Source organism: Periplaneta americana, chromosome 4 (genome assembly GCF_040183065.1).
Source record: "Periplaneta americana isolate PAMFEO1 chromosome 4, P.americana_PAMFEO1_priV1, whole genome shotgun sequence".
Taxonomy (NCBI): Eukaryota; Metazoa; Arthropoda; class Insecta; order Blattodea; family Blattidae; genus Periplaneta; species Periplaneta americana.
The window spans coordinates 98,094,390-98,121,874 of record NC_091120.1 but is presented as its reverse complement, the minus strand read 5'-3'; the positions used below and the strand labels follow the sequence as shown (position 1 = coordinate 98,121,874).

At 35.4% G+C, this 27,485-nt stretch overlaps 2 protein-coding genes across 2 annotated transcripts in view; one reads left to right on the top strand and one right to left on the bottom strand.

Annotated features, from left to right (window-relative positions):
• LOC138698939 (uncharacterized) overlaps nt 1-3,886 on the bottom strand; it is a 263,952-nt gene extending 260,066 nt beyond the window's left edge. The window contains exons 1-2 of the mRNA XM_069825137.1: nt 3,739-3,886; nt 2,549-2,672 (exon numbers count right to left, since the gene is read on the bottom strand). Of these exons, the coding sequence (XP_069681238.1) occupies nt 2,549-2,672; nt 3,739-3,886 (272 nt within the window). The remainder of the gene's footprint in view (nt 1-2,548; nt 2,673-3,738) is intronic.
• LOC138698076 (bumetanide-sensitive sodium-(potassium)-chloride cotransporter-like) overlaps nt 1-27,485 on the top strand; it is a 158,309-nt gene that overhangs the window by 127,299 nt on the left and 3,525 nt on the right. The window contains exons 12-19 of the mRNA XM_069823781.1: nt 2,551-2,686; nt 5,007-5,218; nt 12,552-12,793; nt 14,976-15,145; nt 16,615-16,914; nt 17,081-17,195; nt 17,597-17,754; nt 24,650-24,770. Coding sequence (XP_069679882.1) covers nt 2,551-2,686; nt 5,007-5,218; nt 12,552-12,793; nt 14,976-15,145; nt 16,615-16,914; nt 17,081-17,195; nt 17,597-17,754; nt 24,650-24,770 — 1,454 coding nt within the window. The remainder of the gene's footprint in view (nt 1-2,550; nt 2,687-5,006; nt 5,219-12,551; nt 12,794-14,975; nt 15,146-16,614; nt 16,915-17,080; nt 17,196-17,596; nt 17,755-24,649; nt 24,771-27,485) is intronic.

Sequence of the window (27,485 nt, the reverse complement as noted above, 5' to 3'; positions counted from 1 at the left end):
CATAGCGCAGACCTGTCTGGGTAAGAAATTTCAAGTCATATAGGTCAGTTTTTGTCTGAAGCTTTTCCAGTCCACTACAGGCCAAAGCAAGAAGATGCACTATTACCTTTACTTTTTAATTTGGCTCTATAATATGCCATTAGGAAAGGATAAGAGAGAGGGTTTCGAATTAAACGAATTATATCAGCTGCTTCTTTATGCAGATGACTTGAATATGTTGGGAGAAACTCCACAAACTATTAGGAAAAGCACGAGAATTTTACTTGAAGCAAGTAATGAGATAGGTTTGGAAGTAAATACCGAAAAGACAAAGTATATGATTATGTCTCATGACCAGAACATAGTATAAAATGGAAATATAAAAATTGGAAATTTAACCTTTGACGAGGAGGAAAATTTAAAATATATTGGAGCAATAGTAACAAATATAAATGACACTCGAGAGGAAATTAAACACAGAATAAATATGGGAAATGCCTGCTTTTATTCGGTTGAGAAACTTTTATCATCCAGCTCGCTTTCAAAAAATCTGAATGTAGAATTTATAAAACATTTATATTACCTGTTGTTCTTTATGGTTGTGAAACTTGGACTCTCACTTTGAGAGGGGAACAGAGGTTAAGGATGTTTGAGAATGAGGTGCTTAGGATAATATTTGGGGCTAAGAGGGATGAAGTTACAGGAGAATGGAGAAACTTACACAACACAGAACTGCAACATTGTATTCTTCACCTAACATAATTAGGATCCAGACGTTTGAGTTGGGCAGTGCATTTAGCATGTATGGGTGAATCCAGAAATGCGTATAAAGTGTTAGTTGGGATCCTGAGGGGAAAAAGACCTTTTGGGGAGGCCGAGACGTAGATGGGAGGATAATATGAAAATAGATTTGAGGGAGTTGGGCTATGATAGTAAGAACTGGATTGATCTTGCTCAGGATAGGGACCAATGGCGAGCTTATGTGAGGGAGATAATGAATCTCCAGGTTTTCTAAAAGCCATTTGTAAGTAAGTACAGTATAATATTATACCAGCACTGTAAAGATATAATTCAGAATCGAATTCATTTTTCTTTACAATAAGATTATTTTTTCTAATCTGTTCAAGGAAACACGTTAATAATACATAGACTAAATTCATATTATACTCGTATTTTCTTTTAACATTAATGCTTTTGAGACTGATCTATATCTAACCAATCTGGAATTAGTATTTGAATCTGAGATGATTAAAACGTTGCATAAATCGTTGTCATCTCTGTTTTTTATTTGTAGCAGTATGAGGTTGGTTATTTACGAATTTCGATAATTTGTTATAAGTGCGACACATTATTAAAATTTTAATTTGCATATATTGGAGATGAGAATATAACATCCATTTCTTGTTTACACACTTTTAAAACTTTACATCACTTAGGAATATAGTTAATATAACCACTCTCATGTGTTAAAATAAACTAAGTTGTAATTACCTGTAGTTAACTAGCTTCACCTTTATGTCAGTCATCATCAGACTGACATAACAAACTCATTTAAAATTCTGTTTGCTAATCTTGTAATAGGGAAGAAACCCTATAATTATATCATTCAGTTCCAATTACTAAAACGACTCATTTACTTACGAAGTATGACATCTCTTTAAACAAAAAGAAAGCTCTCTCAGTATTAACTTGAAATGAGCTTAAATTAATTCTGATAAAATTATAATTGTAAATTTAATTAAAATGGTACTGAGAAATTATTTCCAATAGAATCTGAAAGTTAGAATTTATAAAACAGTTATATTACTGGTTGTTCTGTATGGTTGTGAAACTTGGACTCTCACTTTGAGGAACAGAGATTAAGGGTGTTTGAGAATAAGGTTCTTAGGAAAATGTCTGGGGCTAAGTGGGATGAAGTTACAGGAAAATGGAGAAAGTTACACAACGCAGAACTGCACAAATTGCATTCTTCACCTGATATAATTAGAATATTAAATCCAGACGTTTTGAGATGGGCAGAGCATGTAGCACGTATGGGCGAATCCAGAAATGCATATAGAGTGTTAGTTGGGAGGCCGGAGGAGAAAAGACCTTTGGGGAGGCCGAGACGTAGATGGGAGGATAATATTAAAATGGATTTGAGAGACGTGGGATATGATGATAGAGAGTGGATTAATCTTGCACAGAATAGGGACCGATTGGGGCTTATGTGAGGGCAGCAATGAACTTGTGGGTTCCTTAAAAGCCATTTGTAAGTAAGTAAGGTTAATTCCTTAAATACCACTACTATTTAAATTGAACATACATAGTAATATTGAAAGTAAACCCCATTTTATTTTAATCTGCTCTCATTACATTGTAGATGAATCCATTATTTTTAAATCACTGAATGTTCATTTTTATGCTACATGTGTAGAGCCAACACTTACTGTAATTATCTGGTATATTAATTGTTGATAAAATGAGCAAATATTCTGTCACAACTTCAGTAAAAATGTGACTGAAATAAAATATAGTATAGTGTATAGATAATAGTGATACCGGTAATTACTAGTATGTTTCTTATTACAGTATTATAATGCGTGGGTGAGCCTCATTGGCACTTTGCTGTGCATTGCTGTCATGTTCCTGATGTCGTGGGTGATGGCGCTCATCACATTTGTTGTTGTCATCACACTCTACCTCTATGTCTCCTACCGGAAACCAGGTAAGATGGAAGTAATAGCACAGTCTAGTATAGTGATGAAGCTCAATACGTAGTAAATATGCATCCATAGATAGTTGCTAACCACTAGGATCGCTAATATCGCCTCATTACAGACAATGCGAAATAGTATCAGCACAATCTATTGTTCCTAGCACCCTCAGAACTCAAGCTTCGTGACTGTATATATTAGACTGTGGTAATAGTAAGACATCTACCGGTAGCTATAACTGTGAGTACTCTGGCATCACTACCAGTATAATAGTTCTCTTAAAACAAGGAATAAGGATAATGATAATGACGATGATTATTATAATCATGACTACGATGTATTTAAATAATTTCGAGGAAAAATTGTTCCGGGGCCGGGCATCGAACCCAGGACCTTTGGTTAAACGTACCAACGCTCTCAATGTTCTCAATGTTGGTTGCTTGACGGTTGTCAGCCCACTTTGAGGTCTGTCGATATAGAGGGAAAAATTGGATCGGTGTCGGGTAGAGTTCCCGGGTAGCTCAGTTGGGAGAGCATTGGTACGTTTAACCAAAGGTCCCGGGTTCGATGCCCGGCCCCAGAACAATTTTTCCTCGAAATTATTCAAATTAACTCTACAGAAAGTTATACCTGAAAGCTTGATTTGTACGATGTATTTAGTTTATGACGTCCATCGACATCTTCTAACGCCAATCTACGAGCATCTGTATTCCTACTTTTTTCTACTTTGTCTTTCATTGCATCATGGATTTTATTTTACAAGCTTGTATTGAGTTCTTACTCTTTCTCTTCTATCCTGTGATATTCAAAAGCATGATTTATTTTCATACAGTAGTCTTGTGTTAAATGTATCCAATATACAGGGTGTTTTATAATTCCCATTACAAACTTCTAGGGGTTGTAGAGGGGACTAAGTAGATAAAGTTTTGATTAGGAACCCATGTCCGGAAATATATAGTTTTGATGCAAAATAAGTTTGAAGATCGACCCGATTTCACATCTCCCACTTCACCAGAGACAATGAGGTCTTGCCAGTATGCACAACAAGAGTTTTTCCACATACCGCTTAACAGCTCCCAGGTACTTGACCTCCCTGCAAGGGGTACTGGTAGAGTTATGTGAAGATTTCCCACTGGCACTACGTCAGCAAATGTGGTCCCAACATGATGGCGCACCTGCACACTTTTCACTTGCCGTTCGAACATCTCCATCAAACATTCGGGGAAAGGTGGATAGGTGTCTCTAGTGAAGTGGGAGATGTGAAATCGATTCAATCTTCAAACTTATTTTGCAACAAAACGATACATTTCCGGACATGGGTTCCTAATCAAAACTTTATCTACTTAGTCCTCTCTACAACCCCTAGAAGTTTGTAATAGGAATTATGAAACACCCTGTATATGAATTCCTATTTTATCACTGTAGGAAGTATAAAAGGAAATTATTATGATACTACAGAAAATCAATTTCTAAATTTTCACACTGTCTGTCTGTCTGTCTGTCTGTCTGTCTCTATATTCTCGTGAACTACTGGATGCGTTTTGTTCACATTTAGTATGTCTGAGTCAATTTATCCGGGAATGATGCTCATGAAATATAATAGTGATCAATTAAAATATATACATCTTCTTTTTAAATAAAAAAACACAACAGTAATCCACTCCACATCATGGTAATTTCTTTTTTGTATTACTTTGAATGAAGTAACAAATGAACATAGTTTATACAGATAGTAAAAATTATTATCCAAGATAAATTAATTAATATATACTATACAATACATAATATTGTTAACACCTTCTGTTTGCGAAATTAATGTGTACGTTTTTACTCTTTCCGACTAGGTGACTGCATAGGTAGAGGATCCCTCTTTCTTTAAGAACTAACATCGCTTCTTGAAAATCCTTTTTATTATGCATGGGTAAATTTCCACAGAAGCAATTAATATTACAAAGAGTTTGTCATTGAGCATTTGTTTTTATTTTCATTTTTTCACGATTCTCTTTAAAACAGAACAACTAAGAGGCAGCAGAGGTATTTTGGATCTTATGAACACACTAATAGGACAAAACTAAAATTTAGTTTTTGTTACTGTTGGCATATGTAACATAGAACTCTAAAATAAGAAGAAAACTTCGTTTTTAGAGTTCATTCTTCAGAATTACATGCACAAGAACAGAACTGCTCTTTGACTTACTATAACTTATTACTGTATATCAGGCAGACGAAGTAATATCGTAACTTGGAAAATAAAACTGACAAAATAGTACCCCGTAATTAAAATGTAAGACAATAAATTGACAACTTCCTTCGTATCTTACTTTCTTCCAGAGGTGAACTGGGGTAGTTCAGCACAGGCTCATTCATACAGCTCTGCACTCAAGGCCATGTTGGAGCTGAATCGAGTAGAAGAACATGTTAAGAACTTTCGCCCACAGGTTCTGGTTCTTACTGGCATGCCTGGAACTAGGCCTCCCTTGGTCGACTTTGCAAATTTGATCACAAAAGGGCTTTCTTTATTAGTTTGTGGAAATATTCTCAAGGTAAGTGAAAGTCATTTAATTAACTTCTGAGCTTAGCAATATTGTAAAATATGTCTTCAAACATATTACCGATACTCCAAACCATCTGTAATATTTACAAAAACAATACCATAAAAATTAAATTCAACAACCTCACCTCAGAATACAGAACGGAAACTCAAGGATAAAGACAAAGCTGCCTCTTGTCACCAACACTTTTTAACGTAATTATTATTGACTCTCCACACTACCAAACACAAATGCAACCCCAAAAGTAAAACAACTGAAGAAATTGGAAGACATACTAGTAAGACATGTACCGGTAGCTGTAACTGCTTGCAGTTTGGCATCACTACCAATATAATCAGTGGCGGCTCGTGATCATTTTTGTTGGTGGAGCCAGATATTTCACAAATTTTGCGGTATACATTAAATAATGCACCAAGATTTTTTATTTCATTTTAGTTAATTGTTTCTGCTTAAAAATTAGTTCAGCACAATACAACTAAAACTACCACTCATTACTGCAGCACTATCATATGCTTGAGATATTAGTTTATTTCTAAATTGAAAGGGGAAACTTTGTTTTAGAACCTCACTCAGACAACCGTGCAGTTGTTTACCTCTTTGAAAGAAAGAAACCTTTCCACAGGTTTACAACCTTTTATGTGTCTCAAAATAATAACAAATTGGCTTATGCAGGTTATGTCTTTCGTTTCGTCAGCCTGCACAACAACAACAAAATCTGTAGAATTAATGTTCTGTTTCCGATCTTCGATGTATACATCATACATACTGTCTAATAATTCATTTTGTATAATGTGTAAAGTATATTTAAAAACAGAAGTACTGTTTAAGTGCTCATCCAATACATTATCAAGACTGGCGAGTAAGATAAAAAGTCTAACAAATTTCTCCGATTTGCAGATCCCTGATTTTCGTTCTGAACCTTCAGTTATAATTCGTGAGTTCCGCAAAATACTAAAGAATCAATTCTCTTGCCAGTATACCTATGTCTGTTTTTTGTGACCTGTTCGTTGTGTTTCTGGATTGAAAATTTGACCGCGGAATCAATTTGTGCTGCGATATTTACTGTCCCAAATAGTTTAAACTTACAAGCATTTTCTAAATATATTGCACTTTCTTCATGTTTTTATGCGCTCCCTTAATATATTGCACTTTCTTCATGTTTTTATGCGCTCCCTTAAATGTTTTAGATCTTTACAACCTGTTGACGTCCATAGTCCCTCGCCACCAAACAACAGACAATAGAAACAAAATAAACTTTGTTTTTCGTTACTTACAGTTAGCCAGGACTTCTTTGTAAACCACGAGCTGCAGAAAGTTCTCCTTTTCATACCATCCACTTGTGCAAAACTGAAGTCATGAGGTTGATGTGTGCCTAGTCGTTTAACTTCAAGTTTATCTTCTAATTTTAACTAAGAAAACGATGTTTTAATAGGTAATCCACTTGATTCATGTTTTCACACTTAGCTTGCATGCACTATTCAAAGTTCACACGGACACTTCTAGAATTAACCGACTGTTCAGTGGCACTGCAACTCACGATACAACAAATAACGTGAAATTACTGCGACTGTCGCTTCCGTCCGTCAGGCGGGCCAGGCTCGTCGGGCCCCAACGAGAAGAACTTGTGATGGTAACTTCGTAACACTTTGTGAATCTCCATTGATAGCGAACATTGCATATTGAATACCTTGCACCATGGCAATAGAGTGCTAAAGTGATTCAAGTTGTGGAGCCCTTTGACGCGGGCCCAAGCTCACAATATTTAGTGTCATACAATCTTTGACGTTTTACTGACACACATTGCGCCATGTTATGAAATTTACTGAAAAAATTATGAATCCAGTACACTGTCTTGAACAAAATTTATGCATTTTAAATTCGAAAAGAAAATTGCTGGGGAACTAAATATTGGTGGGGCACGGCCCTGATGCCCCTAAGGACGAGCCACCCCTGAATATAATAGTTCTCTTAAAATAAGGAATAAAGATAATAATACTGAGAACGATGGTTATTATGATTATGACTATGTCATAAACAAAACTAAAAACAATATTATTTGTCTATGATCAATTCGTAATCGCCAGTTCTTTAAGAATTAACGGTCACTATTTTAAAAGCTCACTTAATATCATGGGTAAATTTGCACAAAAGCAATTAGTATTATAAAAAGTCTGTTTGAATGAAAGTATTGTATTGGTTACATATTTTACTAAAATCTACAATTTATAAGTGAAGTAAAATATCTTACTTTTTTAGATTATAAAAGGTGCTTTTCTGTGTTCAATTCAGAACACGGAAGTAGACATATATTCTTATTTTGTCGCAAAGTAAATGTCATTTGAATGGTAGTAGGTAATATCAACCACAACATCATAAAGGAATTGAATTGTTGCGAAATACGTGAATGATGATATAATGAGAAAGTGTATATACCATTTACGTGACACTTATTTTTTAATTTATTTAATTTACTCCATTAATTTTACATCTTATTTATAGCCTACGAATATAAACCTCTCTTTTGCTATGTTGCAAGAAATGATTTTACACCATTTGTAACAGTCACGTATGTTTGTAATTCCGGCGTTATGCGTGCATGTTTGCATCCATATGTATATTAGTATGAATGTGTACGTTCTTTGTGCAATAGAAGTTCCACGAATTAAAAATGGTCAGCCATTCTCATGGTCTAAATTTCGTTCTATAACATTACTGGTGTCGCATTGTTCCACATAACGTAGCTAACTTACCGTCAATTTTCATTATTTTTATGCTTGCCCAACCAGTTTTGTTGTGAGTAAAGGTATGTATGTAAATTTTCTTTTGTTTCCTCTTAACTATAGTTAAGTTACTACTGGGTAATAATTATTCTTAAAATTAATATTAAAAATAATATAACTTTACTTCAATAATTAAAAATCATAGATGTTTGAATAAGCAAAAATAATACACTGCTAACAGTCTTACCTTTTCGTTTATAATGCAGTGTATTATGTTTTAAAAGTTTTGTTTAGAATTTTCTTCTTACTTTTTTTTTAATAATTTATAAGTATTTCTCTTCATTTTTGTGACTATTAACTTCATGAAATATAGCAAGAATATGCTGGATATTCTCTTCACAGAATGTTTCGTGTAATTCTTATTTTCAATTATTGTCATAAAATAAATATCCATTACAGTATCCATTGAAACATAGGCCTATAAATGAATTTCCTTATAATTTAAAAGTTGCGTATATTATACAATATAATATCCATACATTTTTAATATTTTATTATATTAAATGATATACAGGGTATAAGAAGTCGAGTGAGACAGTGTTTCCATAAGAGTTTGGAGGAACAAATTAAAGATAAACACTGGAAGGACGCACTAAACTCCACTCTCCCCGAATGGCTCAGAAGAGAAGCTGTTGCGACGTTCCACACCGCAGTAGGTCATGACTGTCTGGCTAATCACCTCCACCGCCTGGGTGTATTATCCAGCCCCCACTGCATGCTCTGTGGATGTTCCGACAACATGAACTCAAACCACATTAAGACTTGTCCAGCACTTTCATCTGTCAGCTTTGTGGATAGGTACTGAGAGGCAACAGTGCTGACATCCTCTCCTTCATAGTTTCACTTGCACATTTTTCACTTTATTTCGTTTTCTTTCATTTTAGTTTCTATCGCCATTGTATGGCCAATGACTCTAGTCAAGTGCCACTGCATTGAATAAAAAAAAATTATATGCAGGGTGTTACAGGAGAGTACAGAGTGTTATAGGAGAGGCGTACGACAAGAATGCCTTTTATTAACTACCCTGTTCAACATCTACTTGGAGGATTTAATGAAGAAAACTGTTTTCAGAACATGGGAGGGGTGACAGTAGGAGGAAGAAGAATAAAGTACATAAGATTTAGTGATAATATGGCATTGTTAGCAAAAGAGGAGATCATACTAAGGGATATGCTACTGGAGCTAAATGACAGCTGTGAGCAGTATGGGATGAAGATAAATGCAAACAAGACGAAGACCATGGTTATTGGAAGAAAAATAAAGAAGGTAAATGTGCGAATGAGAAATAAGGCAGTGGAACAAGTGGACAGCTTCAAATACTTGTAACAGTAACATGAGCTGCTGCCAGAAAGTCAAGAGGAGGATAGCAATGGTAAAGGAAGCTTTTCAATATGAAAAGGAGCATCCTCTGCAGACCTCTGGAAATAGAACTAAGGAAGAGACTAGTGAAGTGCTTTGTGGGGTGTGGCAATGTATGGAACAGAAACATGGACATTACGACGAAGTGAAGAGAAACGACTAGAAGCATTTAAAATGTGAATATGGAAAAGAATGGAGCATGTGAAATGGAAAGACAGAATTAGAAATTAAGTTGTACTAGAAAGAGTTGGTGAAGAAAAAATAATGCTGAAACTGATCAGAAGAGAAAAAGGAATTGTCTAGGCCACTGGCTGAGAAGAAACTGCATACTAAAAGAAGCATTGGAAGGAATGGTGATCGGGGAAAAAAGTTCGGGGCAGAATAAGATATATGGGTCATATGCGGAGACAAAGAGGAAGGCAGAAAATAGGAACGAATCGAGAATGCTGGATTTGCAGTGAAAGACCTGCTCTTGGGCAGAAAACTATGAATGAATACATTGTGTTAAAAACGATATCATAACAAGAAATAAACATGTGCCTCAAAATTACTACCGTAGTTATGAAAAACGTACTTTAGAGTTCGTATGTTCGTGACAGGTTAATATGGCCACACATTCTACCTCTTAGATTAACTGGTTCTAAGTATCAGCGTTTCTTAGCAAACCATTTACCCATCTTGCCATACTATCAGAGATTACAAATGTGATTTATGCATGACTGAGTACCAGATCATTTCCATAATAGAGTCAGACGACATCTAACACGGGTATTTAATCTTCGATGTATTGGCCAAGGAGGCCCTGTACCATGGCCTGCTCGTTTCCCAGATCTTAATGCTTTGGACGTTTGGTTATGGGGTCACTTAGAGATCTTAGTCTTGAAGTCGTTCAAATGCTATAGGAGCATGTCTTCAATGCCTATCAGCACATACGAGACCAAACAAGGGTATTTGAAAGGTTGCGTGATTTCCTAAGACGTCGAGCAGAAGGATGTGTTATGATGAATGAAAGTCACATCGAGCATCTGCTATGAACAAATTAAGTTGTAATATCTCGAAAGATATTAATTTCAGAACACACATTTATTAGACTTCTTTTTACTTGTTTTGATGAGTTCTACCACCTCTTAAAATATTAGACCCCTTTTTCAGCACCCTGTATAAATTATTCTTAATATTTTCACATATAACTTATTCATATCTCCTTTAAATTTAGGATACAATTTTAGTTTCAATTCTCTGTATTAATGTGTAACGTTTAAATGGACACCTATTTGGGAAGGATATCCGTTACTATTTCTGTAATATTCTAAGTGCCTCTTGCTCCTTAGCGGGAGTGCATCAATGCAATCCACAACATATCATTGCTTCTTAGGGGTAGCAGGTTATGCAACTCCTAACAAATATTACTGGAAAAATAAATTAAGTTGAAATATTATCATACCAGTATATGTAATACATTAAAGATTTACTAGTAACTTGAGCAGTCACATTTCACATAATATTATAGAGATTTTACGAATCCTCTGCCTTCTTTTTTAATTCAATTCGATTGTTGTTCTCTTCTGAGATACCGTACTAAAAATTCCGTAAAATCATATTTATATACGGTAACTAAATTTAGACTCCAGTATGTGATTTTGGCTTTCTATATTTTAATTCTAATATTACTGTCTCCTTCTAAGGTATGGGTATCTATGATGAAATAAAATTTGCATAAATATATTTAGGTACATAAGTTTAGTTTCCATATCTTAATTCTAACACTGCTGTTCTTTTCTGATGTGCCTACGGAAGCCTCAGAAAGTATTTTAGAGACTACTTTCATATTTTAAAACCTACTTTAGGGCCCAATTGTGCTCTCTTTAGAGTTTAAATATCCAAGGTCTACTCATAAATAATAAAATTATTTGAATAACTTTGGTGCTGAAGGCGTGGATAGATGGACGGACGGTAGGGTGCGAATTAACGGGAGGGATGGGGGGGGGATTCCCCACTCCCGTTGAAAAGTTATCCCCCTCTCATAAATTCATATTAACATCCCTGCCAAGGATAACTTCTATCCCCCCTCACAAAATATAATTGTTTTAATATGAGTATATGTACTTTATAAAGTACAAAGTAAGCAAAAAAAATAATATTTATGTATTATCATCACTGGCAAGCTGATAACAATCAATAATTGATATAATTATGATCAAGATGCAAGACAAGGAACTCTGTGCGACTAAGTGTTGAACGGTATCGAATGAAGATAATGATAATTTTATGTATGGTATTCTCTATCTAAGATCCCCCCTTCATCAGAAATCTTAATTCGCGCCCTGGCAGACGGAATCACGAAAACTATTTATTCGTATTTAGTGATTATGTATTATTATTATTATTATTATTATTATTATTATTATTATTATTGTTGTTGTTGTTGTTCATTAGTAATGTTATATTTTATAGTTGTAATATTAACTATTAATAATATCACAGTCATTTAATTTTTTAAACACTACACAATATCGTGTTGTGAACAGTAGCGCGTGCTGTTGGCTGAATCTTGCTGTCAGTACAGAGGAGAAATATCAGAAATAGGCTGGAAGCCACTCACCAGTTACATACTTAGAAAGAAAGCATAATGCTTCTGTTTGTCTCTGTTTCCCTTTTTTTGTCCTCCCCCCAGCAACCCATAGTGACAAGCAGGTATTTGGAAGCTAACTTCTCACTTCACCTGTGTGTTCAAATTCATCCAGTGTCAAAAACAATGTAAAAAACCAAATAACAAGATATAAGAAAAAACTGATAACTACGAATCTGTATACAAATAAAAAATCTTTTCTTTAAAATAAAAAGGGTAAATAATATTTCCACCACATCCATGAACGCTATGCCACTGTCTTCTATACGTTGTGAAATAATTCTTTAATGGTAACTTTTGGCTTACTGTGCACAAGTACTTCAATAAATATGAATGTACAATATTTAGCCTAAGAAATTTTCTAGTAATGGTAATATAATTTCAATATTGAGTTTTGTTGAAGCAACACCTACACTTATTATATTATTAGTATAATCTACTTTCATTGTGTAATTTTACCACATAATATGATCACAATAATCTGGTAAAAATTGCTAATATGTAATATATCACTTAGGTCCCATCACATTGTGATAAATTGTCGATTTGTCTACAGGGATCTCATTCCCAGAAAGTTCACGATGCTTTAACCAAGAAAGCATACCAGTGGCTTATAAGGCATAAGACTAAAGCATTTTTTAACATCACCGAAGATGACAGCTTTGAAGCTGGATCTCAGGCGTTAATGCAGATCTCAGGACTGGGCAAACTTCGTCCAAACATGATTTTAATGGGATATAAAGGAAACTGGAGAACCTGTGACCGAGAAGAGCTGAAACAGTACTTCAATGTAATACAGTTAGTAACATGTTTCATTTTTTTATATCGTTTTAATCATAAATTCTAGAGGTAATACTTCTGTCTGTGAAATTTATTAATCTTTTGAACTATTCTGAAAATCATTATTAATGTTTCAAAGAACTAATATACTGGTACTGGTATCTAACTTTAGAAAATGTAATGTATTTCAAGATCAGGAAACAGGAATAATTTCTAGTTTCTTTAAAATGGACTTAAAACTGTAGCAAATAGATTACTTTAGCTTGTAAGTTCAATTTCCATATTTTGACAGTAATTATTTACGGAGAGTTTTTCTCAGCATAGACTATCCCTCTCTTCTCTATCGACATTAGTCAATTTTCCACTGTAACTTCACCATTAAAATGTTAAAATGTGGCAGGATTTCATTAGATTATGGTAGTATTCTAAGAAAATTGAATGGGTTACATCAGCTTCTTGTCTATGCGGATGACGTGAATATGTTAGTAGAAAATCCACAAACGATTAGGAAAAACACGGAAATTTTACTTGAAGCAAGTTAAGCGATAGGTTTGGAAGTAAACCCCGAAAACACAAAGTATATGATTATGTCTCGTGACCAGAATATTGTACTAAATGGAAATATAAAAATTGGAGATTTATACTTCGAAGAGGTGGAAAAATTCAAATATCTTGGAGCAACAGTAACAAATATAAATGACACACAGGAGGAAATTAAATGCATAATAAATATGGGAAATGCTTGTTATTATTCGGTTGAGAAGCTTTTGTCATGTAGTCTGCTGTCTGAAAAATTTGAAAGTTACAATTTATAATACAGTTATATTACCGGTTATTCTATATGGTTGTGAAACTTGGACTCTCACTCTGAGAGAGGAACAGAGATGAAGGGTGTTTGAGAATAACGTTCTTAGGAAAATATTTGAGGCTAAGAGGGATGAAGTTAAAGGAGAATGGGGAAAATTACACAACGCAGAACTGCACGCATTGTATTCTTCACTTGACATAATTAGGAAAATTAAATTTAGACGTTTGAGATGGGCAGGGCATGTAGCACATATGGGCGAATCCAGAAATGCATATAGAGTATTAGTTGGGAAGCCAGAGGGAAAAAGACTTTTGGGGAGGCCGAGACGTAGATGGGAGGATAATATTAAAACGGATTTGAGGGAGGTGGGATATGATGATAGAGACTAGATTAATCTTGCACAGGATAGGGACCGATGGTGGTCTTATGTGAGGACGACAACGAACCTGCGGATTCCTTAAAAGCCATTTGTAAGTAAAGTATTCTAAGAAAAATCAACTTCTGATGACAATATTCCAGCCATAAATCGAAATAAATTAGAAAAATAAATTTCAACTCTATACCATACATGCCATAAAAGCATGTAAAGGGTAGAAAGTAAAAGCTCCCCCTTTTAACAAACTCGATTTTAAATGGATATACGTAGTCTATTCTGTACTACAGGTATTTTGTACTTCTATACTCTATAGCCTATTCATTAAGGATATACTCAAAATTAAATGGTGTGTGCATGCGCGTGTGCTCGTGTGGAGGAGGAGAATGAAGATCCTTCTGCATTCAGACTGTAATTGCTCCGTAATACGTGGAACCTCAGAAGGTACAGGTGAGATGCATAGGAACCAATAGGTAAATTTTCTTCCCTGCAGATAACTCTAGAAGTTTCCAAACGGTTATCAGATATTACAGAACATTAAAATATCACAATTAGTATTTGCAATCACATTCTAAGAATAATAATTTCTGCACTAAATTATTTTTAGATAAAGAGATTATTGTTAGATATACGTAGGCCTACGTAATTTACTACATAATAGTAGCGAATTTTTGCATGATAAATGAGCAACAAACAAAAAAATTCTGTCTATTCAAATTTAATCAAAAGACACTTTGTGTAAAGTTCTGTAGCAAAATTTTACCAGGACTTGATTATGTTGTTTAGTTTTACTATATAATAAGCATCAATAAATACAAAAATAAGATATTTAGAAATATTTTTAAAACATTTAGACAAAGAAAACGTGTTTCTTGGATATTTCCGAAAGCCACATTTGAAGGATAGACTTATTTTTTTTTAAAAAGATAACATCTCATATGTTTTCAGGACTTGAAAATTAATTTCCAATAGAAATATTCATAAAGTGTTAAAATTAAATACCGTACTTCTGTTCACAGCAATGCACTGGATCGCTATCTTGCTGTCGGTATCCTAAGAGTTCAAGAAGGGCTAGATTATTCAGGTATAATTCATGATGAGGAATTTGTGCCAATTTCATCTTTAGACAAAAAAGATGCAGAAGAAAAGATGAGGCGGAATCAGTCAACAAGTCAATTTCCAACACAAGGTAAACTAATTTCTTGCATGCTATAAGCATGTGTTTTCAATGCTAAGTTCTTAACAAATAAGACAGTGATTCTTCTAAGCTTGTCTCAGCTTTTCAGCTCAATTTATACCTATTTTTGATCTGTGCACTTCTTAATGTGTATCGACAAGTAATGCTTTACAGACAAGACTGTAGACCAGCAGTAGTTGAATCGACATGTTTCCAATTTCTCTTCACAATACTATGTCTATTCAAATTTAATCAAAAGACACTTTGTGTAAAGTTCTATAGCAAAATTTTATGAGGACCTGATTATGTTGTTTAGTTTTACTTCTTTAATGTACAGTAGTGGCAAAAAAAAACCGGACCGACCTTTGTAGTTGATTTCAGAGTCTTGTTCACTCCAGAGCACGATATACTGGTAACTAAGACTTTCGTGGTTCGAATCCTGGCTGGAAAGGAAACTTTTTTTTTTGTTCCTTATTCAAATTTATTCCCAATACTTTTCGATTGCTGGTAAAATTCATATTCTGGGAATAATAAGTTAATTAAGTAGTAAAATATTGCTGCAATCGAAAAGTATTGGAAATAAATTTGAATAAGGAACAAAAAAGTTTCCTTCCCAGGCAGGATTCGAACCACAAAAGTCTTAGTTACCAGTCTATCGTGCTCTGGAGTGAACAAGGCTCTGAAATCAGCTACAAGGGTCAGTCTGGTTTTTTTTTTTGCCACTACTGTACATCAATAGCTTTTAGTATTGGAAATAAATTTGAATAAGGAACAAAAAAAGTTTCCTTCCCAGGCAGGATTCAAACCACAAAAGTCTTAGTTACCAGTCTATCGTGCTCTGGAGTGAACAAGGCTCTGAAATCAGCTACAAGGGTCAGTCTGGTTTTTTTTTTTTGCCACTACTGTACATCAATGAATAAGAAATAAGATATTCAGAAATATTTTTAAAACATGTACACAAAGAAAACGTGTGCTGCTGCATATTTATTAATATTATACTATATTATAATAGAACATATTCATGAATATTCTTATAAAATCTTTGAAACGTATGGTACGTACGGTAATTTTTTTCACAGCCATCCTACTTTTAACAAAATTTAACTGTTTAATTTTGTATAATAAAAAATGTTTGTGTCATTATTACATTTACATAATAATGATTTATTTATTTATTCAACAGTTATTTGTATATGATAGGTAAGAAATACACTTTACATAACAGTAAACCATGGAAACAATCAAATATATTGAAATATATGTAATTTTTTTTTTTAAGTTCAAGTAAGGGGTTCAAACCCGGTAACCTCCACCTTTGTGTACACCCCTGTACTCATTTATGGTTCTTGTTTTCAATGTTTTATTCAAGTATGTCTAAATAATTTATTAAATTCAATACAGTTGGCATATAAAACAATGAATAGGCTATAGGCCTATCATAGAATCACAACAGACATAGTGTATTTTGTTTTTGATACTAGATGTAAGTGCCACAGTGTTGTCAGACGTCGTAAGCAGTGACACAGAGAGTCCTCCAACAACACCGAAGGCAGAGCACGCAGCTGTGAACTGTGATCCAGCAGCAAGTGAAACCCTCCTCGAATCAGGCACAGAATCAACTTCCAAAAAGGGTCGAAAATTGAAAAAGAAGATCAATATTCCAACGTACGTTGGTCCTAATGGTGAACCTCTTCCGAAAAATATCTTAAATAACATCACACGATTCCAGAGGAAGCAGCCGAAAGGTCTGATCGATGTGTGGTGGCTGTATGATGATGGAGGTAAGTTCTGGCTTTTTTATTATCCTGAAGGAGGAAGGCAAATCTTAGTGCTACGTCCATCTGAGTAAACTATAATGCTGACTCCCAACTAGTGCATTGTTACTTCATGATACCGTTAATTACGTGATTTTATAGCTATGTTATATATTTATACCCCACTCCACAGGCTTGACGCTGCTAATTCCTTACATAATGAGCACAAGGTCACAATTCGCTGGTTCTCAACTTCGTGTGTTTTCTCTCGCAAGTAAAGGAGACGATCTGGACAGGGACCAAAGAAAGTAAGTATTTAATTTTATTTCAACACTGTTTATGTTAGATAACTATCATTACAAATAACTCAACATTTTAACAACAAGCACCATGAAATTGATCATTAAAAATATAATTAATAATTATTAATTTATACAACAAACAACCAGAGGGAAGGTATAACATTTCGAGTGAAAGATAAAAGTCTGAAAACTTATTGTTTTGTGGATTATTTAGAGGATATAAGGTTTACAATATCTTCTAGGTAAAATATTAGTTTTGTTCATATCTCCTATGGATGCCTTGACACTGAATAATCATTATGAACATGTATCCTATTTCTATTGTTATCCACTTACATTTCTGAATACATTTACAGTACAATACAATGAAAATTACATTATCTTTCTCTCTTTCTTTTTTTTAATAGCCTAGCTGGACTTTTGTCCAAGTTCAGAATTGACTACAGTGATGTTGTAATTATATCCGACATTCATAAAAAGGCCATGGAGTCAACTATAAAAGAATTTGAGAATTTTATCCAGCCATTCAGGGTAAAGGATGGAGATAGTTCTGATGCTTCTAAGGGTATGTAAACACATCTCTTCAATACCAGTAATAAATAGGGACCTAATTAAATTAACTGGCAGCTTAAGAAATAAATCTAACAAAAACTATTTTTATTATCATAAGTTCAATAAGCTTAAAATTTATGAAAGTAATTAGATATTGATAATAGTTTAAATAATATCATAAATATGATAAAATAACATCCCTACCAGTGTCGTACATTACAGACTCTATGTTCATTTCAAGTTTGTGGAGTATGGCGAAGTACGATATTCGCCAATATTCGCTCTGCATAAGGAGGTCTGTCGTGTTTGTTCCATCTTGTTATAATAATATTTGCTGTCCTGCACGCTTACCTCTTCATGTTTTAACTGCTTAAGTATTTTAGCACATATCTTGCAATTAGTTTTTCATATAAAATAAGACGAAGTTTATAATGTATCAGTTGCCTCTTTCATGTTTGAACATTACAGCACACTAATCGTTACTATCAATGCTCCAAGGTCCACAAGACTCCAATTGTATTAAGTAAATCAGGTCTGAAGGTTAATTTTTTTCTCTACGACATGGATGGCAGATACTTGAACAGAGGGACCAAAAGTAACGAGTTTTAAAAAAAAAACATATTGGGGGGGGGGGGGTCGCTTACGCAACCTGTATACAGAAACAATCTTAATGTATGTGCCACTTTCCAGTAACTAGTTAAAATAAATTCAGTTTTCTACAAATAATTACCTATCGCTAAAGCAGTCAAGAAAAGCAAATGGAACCAAAACTAAAGATTATCGAGTACAAGAGCCGTAAATAGTTATTATACAACATTCACTCATACGATGAAAGAGTAATGGAACGGAGAAAAATTCTCTCTGGCGCCGGGATTTGAACCTGGGTTTTCAGCTCTATGTGCTGACGCTTTATCCACTAAGCCACACCGGATTCCACCCCGGCGTCGGAAGAATCGTCTCAGTTTTAAGTTCCAACTCTTGGGTTCCCTCTAGTGGCCGCCCTCTGCACTACGTCATAGATATCTATGAACCTAGGACCGAAGTCCACACATGTGCTGAGGTGCACTCGTAATGAGTGACTAGTTGGCCGGGATCCGACGGAATAAGCGCCGTCTTAAATCACGAAGTGATTTACACATATCATATATATTATTATAATGTACCGAAGTACATATGACATTTCCATGCAGATATTCTGCGTCATCATACGATGAAAGAGTAATGGAACGGAGAAAAATTCTCTCTGGCGCCGGGATTTGAACCCGGGTTTTCAGCTCTACGTGCTGATGCTTTACCCAAGAGTTGGAACTTAAAACTGAGACGATTCTTCCGACGCCGGGGTGGAATCCGGTGTGGCTTAATGGATAAAGCGTCAGCACGTAGAGCTGAAAACCCGGGTTCAAATCCCGGCGCCGGAGAGAATTTTTCTCCGTTCCATTACTCTTTCATCGTATGATGACGCAGAATATCTGCATGGAAATATCATATGTACTTCGGTACATTATAATAACATTCACTCATGTTAACTGATTTGGTAGTTGAGATGGCGGAGCATTGGCTTACAATGACTGCAGTTAGAGTTGTATTTGTGACAGTTTTTCTCTGGTTTTCCATTTCCTTCCATCATTCCACTGTCACTCTCCATTTCAATAGTCATTAGTACTCAATAGTATACACCCAAAACAGTGCGACATGTTGTAGTATTGTGACTGGCCTACAGTCTGATGAGACTTAGTATGCTTTCGGTGGGATGAGAGAGCACTCTAGTGGGACTTCACCGGACCCTTAAGGCTGCTGAATTGACAGATGGCATGGCACCACATAAGAAAAGGAGTTGGTTCGCACTTCATTTCTAATAATAATATAAACCCGACGGTGCAGTGCTAGCCTTCAAGTTTGGGCCTCTCTTCTATATATAAAAAAGAGGAAAGACTGGTTAGATTAGGTTATGTGTCTAGATAAGTAGGTCCTCGGCTTAAGTTTCATCAATGAAACAAACATTTTACTATGTTTCTCAATCTTGATCCCTTTTCCGACTCCCCATGCCATCATTGACTTCAATAAGTGCGTGCGTGTATGTGTGCGCGCGAGTGTTTTTTTTCTTCATAACATGTTCCATTACATAGTAATACTACATCTTTTAGTTTTCTTTTAGCTGTATGTTCTAACTTATCAGAAGTGGTATTATTATCGTACGTCCCAGAAAAGAGCGGCCGGTCGGTCGGCCGCACCCTGCGTGGTTTCTGTCGAGCGCGTACCCATTTCTCCGGCGCTTCTTCAATATATAACAGTACTAAAATAAATGTTCAGTAATTTGGACTTACCATGCTCACAGTCGTTGCAGAAAATGGCCCCCGTTTGCCGCCACACACAACTGACATCTTCTGATAAACGAATGAACAACAGTCTGAAGTTCCACATCATTGATAGCTTGGATTTCTTCTCTTATATAGTCTTTTAGTTCATCTATAGAATGAGAATTTTTTCTATAAACCGTACCTTTTAGTGTTCCCCACAAATAAAAGTCACAGGGTGTTATATCTGGGCTACGTGAAGGCCACAAATTATTACTGATTATTCTCGTACCGAAAATACGCCTCAATTCCTTCATGAGCAGTGGCGGGATCTTGTTGGAAATAAACTGACAAGCGTTCCGCGTAAGAGCACTAAGTTTTCTGCTTGATTTTCGGTTGTTCACTGAGCCTGTTTCTTTAAATCTTTTAGCGAGTCGTCTAATTGTTTTGGCAGAAGGCACAGGTCTGTCTGGAAACTTTATTCGAAATTTTCGTCTTGTTTTCGCACACGAACTTCTGCCTTTTATGTACGTATTGTACATATATACACGTTCACAGTGAGAATTTGTTGCTAGGCATTACCTAAATACCGGTACACAATAATCACTAAACTTTATACACTAACGTTGTACATTTGAAGAATCATGAGTTTCATTACACGACTTCTAAGCACACTGAATGCCATATTGTTACTGGAGCTCGATTGTGCGAGAGAAACGGTTAGCGCGCGGCGGAAACCACGCAGGGCGTGACCGGCCAACCGGCTGGCTTTTTTCTGGGACGTATAATAATCTCTGTAGAAGTGTGTCCTTTTGTTGTTATATGTATCTGAACTGACTTGCAATATTACCACATTCTAGTACAGTCACGAAGCTCAATACGTAGTAAATATGCATCCATAGATAGTTGCTAACCACTAGGATCGCTACTCTCGCCTCATTACAGACAATGCGAAATAGTACCTGCACAGTCTATTGTTCCTAGTACCCTCATAAACTCAGGCTTCGTGACTGTATATACTAGACTGTGTGTGTATGTGTGTGTGTGTGTGTGTGTGTGTGTGTGTGTGTGTGTGTCTTTTATACAATACCAAAATCTAACGTTTACAACTGACTGAAAAGTCAAAAGGCTCGTGACTTTTTTACCTGGCTTTTAAATCTTTCGTGAGAAGGAACAAATTCTAAATACCGGTATATATTTTGATACCAAAATAGACGTGTCTCCCCCTCCTCTTATATTCCAAGTTTTCTCTTGTGTCATTCAAGCCCCCTCCCCCTTTTCTTTTGTTCTATTTCTGTAATGGTTACCATCAGTGGCGGCTCGTGGGTATTGAATTAAGGGGGGCTGCATACAAAAATAAACCAAGCAACTTATTTTATTTAAAGATTAGTTCCATGTGCCTTGTCTTGTAGGTTGCAAACTTTTGAATCATCTTCTTATTAAAATCCGGTAGGCCTATGTCGTTTAACATAATCTTTACAATGGAAAACATAGCTAATGCGGTCACTTCTCTCATCGTATTTCTAATATAGGATTTTACTCTCTTCAAACACGAAAAGCAACGTTCCGGTTCGAAAGTTGTCATTGGTATGGTGATAACTTCTGAAAATGAGGCTTGCAAGTTCTCAGATAGAAGAAACTGCAAGAGCTTGACTGCGTCACTGATATTTCTGAATTCTTGTCTCTGATACACAGTAAGTTCCGTTTTTAGTTTGTCTTTATCGAACCTTGGACAAAGCTTCACACATACATTTAAGTCATTTTCAGGGAATGAGCTTTTGTAGCATTCAAATTTTTCTTGGCACAGAAGAGAAGATAATATCAGATGATCTATGAACTGGAATCGGGTGTTAGCTTGTGTGATAATGAGGTTACACACTTCCTTGGCTGCCGCAACCCTTGTCTGAATCCCTTCTACCTTACGACGCTGTTTAGGGTTTTCATTTTCACAGATCTCGCTGCTCAACTGTGCACTGTTCCGTGCTTGCCTCATTTATTGTGATGTTGTTAGATGTTTCAGATTCCACTATGGTTTGAAAACATTCTAGCAATGGCTCCTTCTTCTCATGAACAACATTTACTGTTCTTATTTTAAAACTCCATCTTGTTGCCCCAGCTGATGGAATTGTCTTTGAAACACATTAATCTAAAACCGACTGTGAGGAGATCGAGAGAAGAAAGCTGGGATACTGGATAAACTAGCAAAAAAATATGCGAGCCTTTGTATTTTGTTTAGCGGCTCTTTCCATTATGAGATTCAACCGATGGGCACTTAATTTCACATTTCTCCTGAATTGTTAAGGTACTGAACTGAATAGACTGTAAATATTGTACAGAATTAAACATTGTTGCACTTGTTATACTCACAACATTAAAGAAAATGTATTTAAAACTGCGCGCTACTGACAAACTGCTGCAAATTTTGCAGCGCCTGGAAACTCTGGATTCGCGGCGAGGGGCAGCAGAGGGAGGGGTAAAACTAACGTGCAAAGCATCCGAGACGAGACTGGCAGCTCCAGGGGAGGAAGTGGCTTCATCCTATAGTCCTTGTCCGGTTTCGCTCTGGCAGCACCAGGGGAGGAAGTGACTTCACTAACGATTGCTTGCATGTCAATGAGAGCGAAATTTTATACAAAAAAATTCGAGCCGCTAAATAGAGATTGTATAATAAACGTATTTCACAACATAAAAAGAGACAAGAGCCACAAATGTCTGGGGGTGCTGCAGCTCCGCAGCCCCCCTTCGAAAGCCGCCCCTGGTTACCATAGAGTTGTTTGTTTTTTAAATGAATTTGTGTAGATATCTTAATCCCTTTTAGTCCGAAAAAAAGTCTTAGAGTTATAATTTCCTGTATATATTCATAAGCCTCTATTATTTTAGGCCTACTATTTCCTACTTCTATGTTAATTTTTAAAAACAATTCGTACAGTCTAAATATTTTATTTTAAAAAGTCTTCGACTGGAGGTATAATAATTATGCAAATAAACTTAACTTCTTTAACAGGAGATTTTATGAAATATATTGCCTATACCACTTCATTCATCACTTGATATTACAGTATGTCATTCATTCAGTATTCTGCCCAAGGGCAGGTCTTTCACTGCAAACCCAGCTTTCTCCAATCTTTCCTATTTTCTGCCTTCCTCTTTGTCTCCTCATATGATCCATATTTCTTAATGTGTCTATCATCAGATATCTTCTTCAAATAAAATTTAAAACATTGTAAAGCAATTTTTGAGTAAATTGCTATTTCGTTCTTTTTTTTTTTATTAAAGCCCATTCATTTGTTTAGTAAAGTGATTAGCGTGTATTTCATGTGCATCATTTTCGGTTGAATTGACTCGTACATAATGAGTATGAACAAAATCCGCCAAATAGTTCACGAGAAATGTGTGTATGCATTACAGAGACAGACAGATGGCATGAGGATAAAAGATATTTCCAGCACCAGAAATGCAGAAAACGCGTATTTCCTTGCCCAACACAAGTTATAAATTCAGGACAGAGCGTGATTTCAATCTGAGCCCCCTGGTTTATAAGTCCCATGCTCTAGCACTTTGCTCATAATAAATTTGACAGAATAGATTACAATCAAATCTCACTCCTTTCAGCCAAACACCATATTTCTTCAGACTTGGTGCATAGCATGGTACAGGTATAATTATATGAGATCTTTGCTGCTGTTGTATACTGACAATCTCATAATAGCTCTATATCTTATAACTAGGCTTGTAATGTAGGGAACAGATTACAAAAATGTTGACTGCAGCATGGTTGACTGCATAGGCCGGGGATGTGAGCTGGTACGAGGACATTGACTTGGTTCTGCGATTGTTTACAGGGATAACAAGGTGAACATAAACAAATCTGGACAGCTCTAAAAGTAAATATACACTACATAGCATTACAAAGATATTTTTTTTACGTATCTTTCGTTATGTGCAGAAGAATTATCATAGAATTATTCGTGGGTTTGAGTTTCCTCCTTTCTTTTCTTGTGCTACAATATCTCTGTATATAAAATCGCTTGTCACCTCGTATGTTTGTATTACATAATTTACATATAATGTTCCCGTCATTCACTTCAAAACACTCGCCAAATTCTGCTGCAAAAATATGCGCCTGAGAACCTCTAACCTTCGGCATTATTATTCAGCAGGTACATTGTTTACACATGCTACAGTAGTGACTGGCAAATGGAGTATTCAACAGGTGCACTGTTTGCTCATGCTAGAGTACTGACTGGTGAACGGATAGTAAACTTGATACCACCATAATGCACATCATCAGTCCCCAACATTACAAGCCTACTTATACCTTGATATCATGCTTTACTCTCATTGACGAAAGTGAGATGACCTTAATGTCAAAAGGATACGTCAGATGTGATACAATAGGTAAGGGATGAAAATTGGAAAGAAAGCAACGACTGTATTTCACCAACATTTAATTTGGTTTTTGGTTAAAATTAACTACATCTTAATTTAATATCTCAGTCTTTAGAAAAAATAAATAAATAAGTAAATTAACAAGACATTAAAAACTATTTACTAATCTGTCCATGAATCACAAGTATTATAATTAAGTAAATTTCAATTTTGTCTTGTTTACAGCTTCAAAACAAACATACATCACAGAATCAGAACTCCTTGCCCTAAAAGATAAGACAAACCGTCACATGCGGATACGAGAACTCCTACTACAGTATTCAAAAGAATCTACTTTTGTCGTTATGTAAGTAGAACTAAACATTTCATAACAATTCCGAAATTCCAAATATTGAGGTACTATATTTCAGTCTGAAAAATTAACAGCGCACGCATACACATATTTATGTTTATATATGAATTAAATAACATTTCTCCTTAGTGTATAACATTAAGACAGAATTTAAACAACCATATAATATATTTCAGCATTTTTAATTAATCAGTAGGGTTAGATATTTAAAAAAAATGTTTGGCAGAGTGATATTACCATCACTGGGCTTTGTTACAGGTGCTGATGATAATTCCATTTTGTACCGTAATTTTATCTGTAGGCTGTAATTGTAATATCGTCGCTGTAGCTCCAAAATCCATTATGTGTGTTTAAAAAGATTTCCAGGACAAAGAAAAAAGCATTACCACTTTTAATTTCTTTGATTTTCGAAGCTACTTTCGGTATAATTTCATCATTTTTCTTGTATTGATTGAAATTTTACCAGAAATACCTTTCAAAATGAAGGGAATTGAAAGTATCAATGCTTTTTTCTTGAATTTAAATGCTATTATAGTCACAATCATGCCATGGTATGAAAGAAAAATTTCACAACCTCCAGTGGGAATCGAACCTGCGACTTCCTGTTCTCCGGTCTGGCGCTCTACCACTGAGCTATCGAGTTCGTCTCACGCCAAAGGCTTGGAATTATCCTTTCATACTGGCGACTCTGTTATAGAGTACTGTCCATAGCGTCTGATCTAGTCAGCACTGCTTATGGCTTGAAAGAAACATTACAAATGTAATCTTCATCTTACGATGTTTGGTGACGTATACACGTCCGTTGATATGACATATTAATGAATTTAAATACTATTATAATCACAATCATGCCATGGTATGAAAGAAAAATTTCACAACCTCGAGCGGGAATCGAACCTGCTTTTTTCTTTGTCCTGCAAACTCTTTTTAACCCTTAGAAGCCAGAAGACTTATGCCACTATTGCACATAAATGCCTAACTTTTAACTAGGGATTCGTACACCTGCATAATCGAGTAAATTCGTGTTGGATTCGTTAGCCGAGCAGTTTAAGGTGCGCAAGATATGTCCCACCAGCATATCGTGCCTAAGATCGCAGGTTCGCATCCCAGCCACTGCAGTCAATTGAGCCTGTGGTAAAGGATGGGGAGGACCCATGTAAAGAAATCGGTGTAGTGGTATGAATTGAAGCTGACAGGGTTTCAATTGACTGCTTTGAAATGATTTTGCTCCTTTTTTAAGGAAAAAAAAATTATTGTTTTAATCAGTGCAATGTCCTTAATGTTATATAAAATTAAAGAATATCAACGTATTTTATATATAACATACAATTTATAACATATTACATCACGTCATGACCATAAAGGTCAGTGCTGCTCATCGGAGTGACTACTACGGAGGAATCGGAGATTACGAATAAAGCTCTCCACCGGTGATCTCTAATACTACCGTAGGTGGAACAGGGGACATATGGAGGGATGCGGGGGTTCGGAGCGAAGCGACAGCTCAAGGACGACCGGTGCGTACGGACTGACGGTAGTTGTGAGGGGAATAAAATGGCACCAAATCGGATATCCGTCGCATGGAAATCCTTTAATTTAGTTGAAGGTAATAATAAAGTCGCACACTGTAAACTTTGTGGGCGAATTTACTCTAAGGGTGGTGGAACTTCGAATTTGTTAGACCATTTGAAGCGATCGCACTATCGCGAACTTGATGAAAACAATTACGCAAAACATTTGATACCGTACAATTTCTTTTTAAATTGTTTTAGTGCTATTGTTCCCAAATGCTCACAGTCTAGGAAAAAGTCTTGAAATTTCTCTAAAACGTAACTTTCGAGACAATAAAAAACAAATGAAATATTTACAAAATGACTTGAGTTATATTTTACTGTTTAGATTAAAATATTTCTTAATTGATGAACTAGTGGACTTACTCGTGTTAAATATGTAATATTTGTCCGGCTTACAGCTGTTTCAATGCTTCACGCATCATCATCAGAGCCTACTAGATCGCGGCGTCATCTCGAACTTCTCTGCCTGTTAGGAGAGTGTGTTTTATTGTTGGAAGGTGTTGAAGTGTGGAGTCGAATAGTGTGTGTGTACTGATCAATTAATTATATTCAAGTTTTAAAAGTGGTGTACGCAAGATTCAAAATGGAAAATATTTCTGAATGAAACTAAAGAAACATCTGGTAATAATATAATTACAATTATCCTTAAGTTGATATCCACTTATATTTTTATTACAGAGCAAGAATGGCACATTTTAGAAGAGGCAGTTCAAATACTGACACCCTTTAACACAATAATCACAATCCTGTCTGGTGAAGAATCTGAATAAATTATGTTGGACAATAAACTTTATCCCATTGATAGCCCACGTTTCTTTTGTTTCATTCCGAAGCTCCCTTAATATATTTTACGTTAACTAAACAGATTAGAATAATAATTGACAAACCCTGTTTGCGAATAAACGAGAATTTTCTAGGAGAATTAAAATATAAATGTTTACATTAGCTACTGAAAAGCTTTACTTCTGCATTAGTTTTGCAGTTAGAGTGAATGTTATTAATTTGATCAATGACATAAAACTAATACGGCTTTCCACATATACTATGAATTTCAAAACTAGAAAAAAAATCTGTCAGCTAACGTAGCACTTTAAGCAACACAAAAAAAAAGAGCCGAAGAAAGAGAGATTAAACT